The sequence below is a fragment of the Gopherus evgoodei genome, chromosome 1 (genome assembly GCF_007399415.2).
Source record: "Gopherus evgoodei ecotype Sinaloan lineage chromosome 1, rGopEvg1_v1.p, whole genome shotgun sequence".
In the NCBI taxonomy this organism is placed as follows: Eukaryota; Metazoa; Chordata; order Testudines; family Testudinidae; genus Gopherus; species Gopherus evgoodei.
Window position 1 is genome coordinate 235,725,638 of NC_044322.1, and position 9,615 is coordinate 235,735,252.

At 45.5% G+C, this 9,615-nt stretch overlaps 1 protein-coding gene across 6 annotated transcripts in view; it reads left to right on the forward strand.

Annotated features, from left to right (window-relative positions):
* Nucleotides 1-8,893: 8,893 nt before the first annotated feature.
* The window catches only part of LOC115638087 (uncharacterized protein KIAA0930 homolog), a 137,385-nt gene continuing 136,663 nt past the window's right edge, over nt 8,894-9,615 (forward strand). For 5 of the 6 annotated variants that reach the window (XR_003997397.1, XM_030539676.1, XM_030539696.1 and 2 more), the window contains exon 1: nt 8,894-9,487. Coding sequence is in view for 4 of the 6 variants with exons in the window: in XM_030539676.1 (XP_030395536.1) it covers nt 9,343-9,487 (145 nt within the window). In the remaining 2 variants the exon portion in view is untranslated. The remainder of the gene's footprint in view (nt 9,488-9,615) is intronic. The other variant, XM_030539700.1, reaches the window with a different exon arrangement.

Sequence of the window (9,615 nt, forward strand, 5' to 3'; positions counted from 1 at the left end):
GGTCCTTTTGAATTCTAACCTTGTCCAATCAAGTACTTGCAGCCCGCGCCCCCAAACCCCTTAGCTTTGTGTCATCCACAAATTTTATTAGCATACTCTCCATTCCATTATGAAAAGTCATTAATGAAAATATTGAACAGTATTGGACCCTGGCCTGACCCCTGTGGGACTCTACTATATACATTCTCCCAGAGTGACAGTGAACCATTGGTAACTACTTTTTTGTCAGTATGGTCTATCAATCAGTTTTGCACCCACTTTCATCTTGACTACATTTCTCTAGTTTGTTTTGAGAATGTCATGTGAGACTGTCAAAAACCTTACTAAAATCACTAGGCCAGTAGCCCTGTCAAAGAAGGAAATTAGGTTGGTTTGGCATGATTTGTCCTCAACAAATCCATATTGGCTGTTCCTTATAACCCTATTATCCTCCAGGTGCTTAAAAACAGATTGTTTAATAATTTGTTCCAGTATCTTTCCAGGTATAAAAGTTAGGCTAATTGGTGTACAATTCCCTAGGCCTTCATTGCTCTTCTTTTTAAATATAGGTACTATATTTGTCATTGTCCAGTCTTCTAGAACCTTGCATCTCCTCCAGGAGTTCTCAGTGATAATCTCTAAAGGTTCTCAGAGTGCTTCAGCTGGTTTCTTAACTACCTTAACATGAATTTCATCAGCCTCTGTCAACTTGAATACATCTAATTTATCTAAATATTTTTAACTTGTTCATCCCTATTCGAGCTTGTGTTCCTTTCGCCTTGTGGTTAATATTATTTGTGTTATCTAGCCAGTCACAATTAACTTTTTGTTCAAGTTGTCTAAGTATTAAAAACCTCAGCCTTCTTGGTGTTGTCTGTTATTAGCTTTCCTTCCCTGCTAAATTGTGGACCTATGCTTTTTTTTTGTCTTTCTCTTGATCCTAATGTATTTATAGAACCTCTTCTTATTGCCTTTGTGTGAACTGTGTCTCTTGCTAGATGTAACTCATTTTGTGGCTCAGCCTTTCTCATTTTGTCCCTACATGCTTGTGCTACTCTTTAGTACTCATCCTTAGCAATTTGTCCATGTTTCTACTTTTTGTAGGATTCCTTTGTATTTTCAGGTCACTAAAGAGCTCCTGATACAGCCATATTAGCTTCTTATTGTTCATTCAATCTTTCCTTCTCATCAGGATAGTTTGCTATTGTGCCTTTAATAGTGTCTCTTTGAGAAACTGCCAGCTCTGCTGAACTCCTTTTCCCCTTAGATTTTCTTCCCATCTGACATACCAGTTGTCTGAGTTTGTCTTCTTTTTTTAAAGTCCCTTTTCCTTATTCTGTTACTCTCATTCCTTCCTTTCCTGAGAATCATGAGGCCTATCATTTCATGATCACTTTCACCCACGTTGCCTTCCACCTTCAGATTCACAAATAATTTCTCCCTGTTAGTCTGAATGACATCTCAAATGGCTGTCCTCTGGTTACGTCCTTCACTTTCAGAAACGAGAGCTGTCCCTAACACATTCCAAAAACTTTTCAGATATTTTGTTATGTCACTGGTTTGTGTAATGATGACACAAACACTAAACATTAGTGAAGAGGAAGTGAAGAAGGCTGACAAATCAAATTGCAACCACAGGGTCACGGACTTACTAAAAACAGAATTTGATCAGGACACCAGATAGATGGCCCTTTTATTTAAAAAATGTCATAGGATCTTTAATGACAGATGTAAGCAGAGTCAGAAGGAGCTCTCTCCTGACATCTGGTGGTTAGCTGTGGAAAAGGACTTCAGGGGCTGATCTCATTTGCATGGGCACACCCACCCTGCCTAGCAAGATAGACTGCTTGCCCAAATGGTCACTTTGGCTGCTGTGGGATCTTGCGGCCAGAGTAATGAAGGGTTGTTATCCTGGTTATGTGAATCAAGGACAGTAGAACTGTACTTGGCATTTTATGATGGAGGGACTCACCCTCAACTAAGTAGCACTAACTAGGCAAGGGACATGGGTTCCAAACCCCAGTGAATTGAGAGAGGTTGGGGATAAGTATTTGTGCCTGGTAGTGTGGGCTTGAAACACCACTTTTTCCCCCCTTTCTCTTGCTAGTGTGTAATAACAGAGCTAATTTTGACTCCATTAGGAGTCTTGTTACGTGCTACAGAGCTGAAATCACTTATAACTGGATCTAGGCATTAGACCTACTTTGGGCTAGTGATGCACTAGCAGTAAGGCTCCCCTACTACCAGCTAAAATCACTGAGAGCTGAAGTCACTAAAGAGCGGAGATTGCTGAGAGCTGTGTTAAGTCGGGGAAGGGCCTGAAGACACATTGGTGAGCAGCTGGCGGAGAGGCGTGGTGAACAATGTGGATAGCAGGACAGCTAGTGGAGAGGAGCAGAGAGGCATGGAGAGCAGAGCGGATAGCAGGGTGGCTGGTGGAGAGACGCAGCTGGCGGTGAAGACTGCAGCAGAACCCCATGGAGAGGTGTGGCAATCAGTCATCAACTCGAGCAGTGGAGCATGTGAGATGCCCCCTCCCCTTATCTCTGCCCACTTCCACCCAGGCTGAGAGGTAAACTCTGCAGAGGAACTTCTGATCTCTGGGGGCTGCACTGGCCAAGGTCAGAAACTGTGGACGGGGTGACTGTTGGGTTGCTGGACTTAAGACCCTGAGGGGAAAAGGACACTGCCAAACTTACTTGGGGGTGGGTCTTTTGCTCATGATTTGTGTTATGAATCCTGTTTGTGGTGTTTCCCCAACATAATGCTGCAATGTTTCCCTCCTTTATTAAAAGGATTTTGCTACACTCAGACTCCGTGCTTGCGAGAGGGGAAGTATTGCCTCATTGAGGCATCCAGGGGGGTGGTATGTAATTGTCCCAAGTCACTGGGTGGGGGCTCAAGCCAGTTTTGCATTGTGTTATTGAACGGAACTCCTAGATACTGAACCCGGCCCTTGTTGCTGCCAACTCTGATGGGCAGGAGGGTTACACAACCATTATTTAGTATCTCAGATTTATAACTGATCCTAACAATGGCAAGTCCAGTAGCAAATGGCCCCTAACATGATGCTAGAGTATTGCTTCAATACTAACTCAAAGGGGAAAATGCTTGATGCTTTAAGTAGAACAGACTATTCTACAGACACAGACTAAGTTCTCTCATTACTTATTTCTCCCTTTATAGAGATTCTAGACCAGTGGTTCTCAAAGCTGGTCCACCGCTTGTTCAGGGAAAGCCCCTAGCAGGCCTGGCTGGTTTGTTTACCTGCTGCATCCACAGGTTCAGCCGACTGCAGCTCCCACTGGCCGCGGTTCGCCGCTCCAGGCCAATGAGAGCTGCGGGAAGCGGAGTGGGAACAGGCATGTGCTGGTCGCCCTTCCTGCAGCCCCCATTGGCCTGGAGCGGCGAACCACAGCCCATGGGAGCTGCGATCGGCTGAACCTGCAGACGCGGCAGGTAATCAAACTGGCCTGGCCTGCCAGGGGCTTTCCTTGAACAAGCAGCGGACCTGCTTTGAGAACCACTGCTCTATACCCTTTTTTTTCACATCTTACTAAGGCCAGAAATAAATGATCTGGAGGCTAAAAGTACAGAGCAGTCTTCCACTCCTTCCATTCGCAAAACATTGGCTAAAAAGAATCTAGAGCATGGACAAAGAAGGCCAGTATGCAAATACAACCCTTTGTTCTTGCAGAACTAGAAATCATTATTAGAAATAATGACATAAGAAGGGTGCCATTGTACCAGTTTATGTAGGGTGTCTCTTGTTGTAGACCCATAATTACTTCTGCCCTCTGAAAACCTGTTATTTCAACTGGAGGGAAAAAAAGTGTTGATTTCAAAATCATACCCTATTTAACATACAACTGATCAGTAGAGACGGATAATCCCACAAATACCTGAGCAAAAGGAAATACAATATATGCGTGTAATTGTTCTGCTAGTGTAGAATATAGTAATAGTGTCCAGCAAGTTTATTATGGTTAATTTATTTGCATCACAAATAGTGGCTCATAAAACTGAGCTTGTAAATAAATGTCTTTTATGGTAAAGAATATAATCCTTCACCAGAAGTTCCCTCTGCCTTATTCTGCCTCTCACAGTGGGGATTAAATTCATCTCTGTTCAGAGGGCCAGCCCAAAGTCTGTGCACCCCTTAAGTCCAAATTATGCTATCTCATGAGGCCTTAAGACCTCCTTAAGACTCATTTAAGTTAAAGTAGGTCTGAAGTGGGACATGAGAGGTGCATAGGCCTTGTGATGACCTTCGGCACTTGGGAGAACCTCACTGAGTGAGAAAATGTGGAGCTGAGCTGAGGGATAATGATCAAATGTTTTCACAAGTAAATTCTTTTATATCAGACACAACAATTTTGTTTAGAAAATTATTCACAAAAGGCTATTTCACCTTCAAGAGTGTTAGTCAGCTAGCTATATTGTGAGCTCTGGGAGCCAGGGACGGTCTTTGTTGATTGTTTGCATGGTGCCTATTGCACTGGGGCAGTGATCCCATTCCACACAGTTAACTCTGGATGTCATCGTGAAAACATTCTGTACCTGTAGGTCAGGGGCCTCCAGGACTGTGAAGGCTGTTCACATTGTACACCTGGCTAACTGCTGATCAGGCATCTGACCCCACAGCCAACTCATAAGGGGAGGATTTCTGTCCTTCATGGGGCTGGGGGCAGGTGGAGAGGCACTGGGCCCTCCTGGTCCTTCTGCTGTCTGAACACAGAGGATAATGTCTAGGTTCCAGTGATCTGGTCCAGCAGCAGTGAAAGCCCCAGCTGGGCTACTGCCACATGAGGATCAAGGTCTGGGTTCTGGAGTGCCTTAGCTGAGGTGCTCTCCTGCCCGGTGCACCAGTTGCAGCTGCTGACAGATAGTTTCTAGCTTCAAGTGGGCCAGCTTTGCCCCCAGGAGAAATTATTCCTTGGATTCCTGAGTGGGTCCTGTCCCTTCCCACTGGTGTCCCCAGAAGAAAGGGGACTGGCTGAGCTGGGCTGCTGTCCCCTGATCCATCCCAGCTCCATCTGCTGCCAGTTTAATGGCTTCCAGCAGCTTGACCTTGCCCTATTGAGAGGATTTCACTCCCTAACCCACATACCTGAAGCAGAGGGCCTTGTGCTCTCCTCCTGTTGCTACCTGGGTCTCAGGAGACCTCGACGGTATATTATTTATTTATTTGTATTAATTGTGTTTGGAATAACAAGTTGCTAACCTTGAACACACAGGTGATTGTTTATCAGGCTTGTGTCCTTAGTACCCTCCTTTAGGGCTGTGAAAGCTGAGTCACGTACTCCAAATAGGAGCAGAGATAGAACAGCTTTCACCTCCACTGTCTTAGAAAAATCCTTGGAGTTTCTTGGTACCAGTGGGTGTCATAAACAGATAGTTAAGGGTTAATGTCTCTCTTACCTGTAAAGGGTTAACAAACAGGGACCCCAAACACCTGACCAGAGGACCAATCAGAAGACAAGATACTTTCAAATCTCATGGGAGGGAAGCCTTTGTTTGTGGGGTTTGGGTTTGGGTTTGGGTTTGTTCTCTCTGGGTCCTGGACGGGACTAGAGGTGCAACCAGGTTTCTGCCAATCTCCCGGCTACAGTCTCTTATCTATTCAGAATAGTGAGTAAGAAAAGGCGGTCATAGTCTTTTAATTTGTTTTTTTTCATTTACATATGTGTACTTGCTGGAAGTAGTTTAAATTGTGTTTCTGCTGGAGAAAGTTTCTTTCTATTGTTTATAGTTGAAAGACCCTGTAACTTTTTACCATCTAAAGTGCAGAGATTAACCTTTTATTTTTTTCTTTCTTTTTTATTAAAAGTTTTGCTTTTAAGACCTGTGTGATTTTTTTCTCTTAGTTAAGGTTCAAGGGAATTGGTGGGGAGAAGGGAAGGATAAATTTTCTCTTTGTGTTATATTCACGCAGCTTGTATTGCCTCTGGATGAGAGGGAAGGGAACAGTCCTCTCCGTGTGGTGATTCAAGAAGTTGAATCAGGCGATCTCCTAGTGTTCCCAGGGCAGAAAGGAGCTGGGAGGCAGAAGAGAGGGGGAAGGGAATGGTTTATTCCCCTTTGTTGTGAGACTCAGGGAATCTGGGTCTTGGGTTCCCCAGGGAAGGTTTTGGGGAGACCAGAGGGTATCAGGCCCTAAAAATTCCTGATTGGTGGCAGCCTATCAGATCTAAGCTGGTAATTAAGCTTAGGGCAATTCATGCTAGTACCCATATTTTGGACGCTAAGGTCCAGAATTGGGAATTATACTTGACAATGGGTCACCAATAACAAGATCATTGAGAGAGATGGCCTACAGTCTTAGTCCCAGATTTGGACCTTAGCGTCCAAAATATGGGGGTTAGCATGAAAACCTCCAAGCTTAGTTACCAGCTTGGACCTGGTACTTGCTGCCACCACCCAAAAAATTAGAGTGTTTTGGGGCACTCTGGTCCCCCTGAAAAACCTTCCCTGGGGACCCCAAGACCCAAATCCCTTGAGTCTCACAACAAAGGGAAATAATCCTTTTTCCCTTCCCCCCTCCAGGTGCTCCTGGAGAGATACACAGACACAAGCTCTGTGAATCCAAACAGAGTGACTCCCCCTCTCCGTTCCCAGTCCTGGAAACAAAAGCATTTTCCTCTTCACCCAGAGGGAATGCAAAATCAGGCTAGCAAATCCAACACACATAGATCTCCCCCGATTTCTTCCTCCCACCAATTCCCTGGTGAGTACAGACTCAATTTCCCTGAAATTTCCCAGTAAAGAAACTTTAACAGGTTTTACAAAGAAAGCTTTATATGAAAAAGAAAGAAAAATACATACAAATGGTCTCTCTGTATTAAGGTGACAAATACAGGGTTAATTGCTTAAAAGAAATATGAATAAACAGCCTTATTCAAAAAGAATACAAATCAAAGCACTCCAGCACTTATATTCATGCAAATACCAAAGAAAAGAAACCATATAACTTCCTATCTGATCTCTTTGTCCTTACACTTAGAAACAGAAGATTAGAAAGCAGAAACTACTTCTCCAAAGCTCAGAGAAAGCAGGCAGACAGACAAAGACCTCAGACACAAAATTCCCTCCACCCAAAGTTGAAAAAATCCGGTTTCCTGATTGGTCCTCTGGTCAGGTGCTTCAGGTGAAAGAGACATTAACCCTTAGCTATCTGTTTATGACAGATGGCCTACAGTCTATGCACACTGCTGGATGTTTGCAGGCTTTGGTGGCTTGGACACTCAGAGCACATGCCTCAAGATTGTCTGACAAAGGCTTTGCTCTGTGGCCAACTTAGAACTGCCTGCAATGCAGAGGAAGGCCAAAGCTCCCATACAGCGACAAGAACAAGAACAAGCAAGGCCCCAAGAAATACTGGGAAAATCCTGCTCACAATCGTTCCGTTTGGAGAAGCTGGGTCAAAGCTAGTACAGTCACTGCAGAGAGCTGAGGCCTGCAATGAGCCAGAAAGCAGAGTGTGCTTCAACTTCCATCTGGTGCATGGACCTGTAGCCACTGTGGGAAGGTTTGCTTCTTGTGCATTGAGCTTTTTTTATCATATCGTTGCTATGCTAAGCACCATTGACAGACTGACTTTGTTGCATCCAGGGCTGGCTGCAGGCACCAGCTTATCAAACAGGTGCTTGGGGCGGCAACTCCGGAGCTGGGTGGCACTTTCAGATATTCAGCAGCAATTCGGCGGAAGGTCCCTCACTCCCGCTTGGAGCGAAGGACCTCCCGGTGAATTGCTGCAGATCGCGATCGGGGCTTTTTTTTTTTTGGCTGCTTGGGGTGGCAAAACCCCTGGAGCTGGTCCTGGTTGCGTCGCCTTTAATCTGTCAAGATGTTGGATGGCCACATACATTGTATTACAGTAGTTCCTAGGGGTCCCAACTGCGATGGAACCCCAGTGTTCTAGGCACTGTACAAAGATAGATTAAAATACAGCCCCTGGCCTGAACAGCTTACAAGTGTATGAAATACACAGCCTAGTTCTGCAAAGATTTACACTGGGACGACTAACAGGTTGAAAGTTAAACATGTGCATAAATCTTTGCAGAATTGAGGCCTAACTTACAACATTCACAGTTCAGAAAGGTAACTCCTAGTCCCTAGTGATTATGCACAGTAGAAACTCACTAGTTCACACTAATGCCTGGAAATTAATTTACAGAGCAGTGAATGCTGCCAATTGGCCAGTAATCCCTGTCTGGACTAGCAAGAGTACTGACTGAAAATGGGTGTCAATAACAGATGCACCTGAAGTGGGTACTGAACTATCCACAACTCAGTTAGGTATAAACCACATGTACATCTACACCTGGACGTTTAGTTGTGTTTTAACATGTGCTAATTAACATGTTAACCGACAAAGACTGTAAATTGTAGAGGAGATAGGACACAGACACTTATTGCATGTTTACTCAGTGTCTGTATTGTTGTGTTATTGTCTCCTTGCACTCCCCCATGGGTGCGCCTGTAGGCTCCTGTCCTCTTTCTTATACTTAGATTGTAAATTCTTTGAGGCAGGGATTTTTGTTTGTTTGTTTCATGTTTGTACCATGTCTAGTACAATGGGGGTACTAGACATGGTAGTTTGCTTTAAAATAACTGTTTGAAGCTACCCTGGCTTTGGAAATGTTAGAACAAGTCCTGATGGAAATGGATTAGTGGCCAAGAGGCAGTCAAAGGGGCGTATCTACTACCGATGGCCAGCACCTTTACTTCTATAGCTATATTCATGCATATGGTTAATTGCAAAAGCAGAGATACAAAGAGTGAGGGGGAGGCATCTCAGCTTGTCATGATGACTGCAAACAAACCCCGCCCTGCAGCCCTCCCCGCCCCCTTTCTCCTTGTCACACATCCGCTCTTTGCGGTCATTGGTGGAGAATTGCCTGATGCCTCTTTAAATCGCCTCTGCTGGCTCCTTGTTTCAGGAAGTGTCATAGGCAAGCAGCCCCAGCTCCTCGGCTATGGGAGGCGGAAGTGCCTCCTAGGTAAATTGGAGCAAATTGCAATCGATCCGCAGCAAGAAGCGGGGTTAAACCCGATATTTCCAGCGGGTAGATGATAAGGACTCGGAAACATTCCAAGAAGCTTTGGCATTACAAAGGGCATAACCCTCCCCCACCAGCAGCACAGCCAACGGCAGGATCGGGATTATTATTATTATTTTCTTAAAACATTCTCATCTCCTAAACCAAAAAGTATCCGGTCCCCTTCACCCCGCAAGTCTCTTGCCGCACCCATTATCTGCCTAGGAGCTCGTGTTTTCTGTGCGGTGGGGTGGGGAGGGGGCAGTCCTGCAGTCTGAGCTCGGAGGCAGACTGAGATGAAATCATTTGCGGTGGCCCTAGCATGGCATCTCTCAAGAGTTTCGGCCGGGCTGGGCAGAGAGAAGAGGAGGCGAACGGAGACCTGGACCGATCGCTCCAGCAGATGCTGCGGGCGATAGTGGAGGAAAGGAACCGCATTAACATCCGCCAGGAGATCAGCGGGCTGGGTGAGTCCCGGGGGTGCGGCTGCTGCTGCTGCTGCCTGCTCGTATCTTGCCCCTGCAGAGCGAGCCGGGAACCGGGGGAAGGGAGTGGGTGGGAAGCGCCAGTCCGCAGAGCGAGCCGCGGGGGAGGG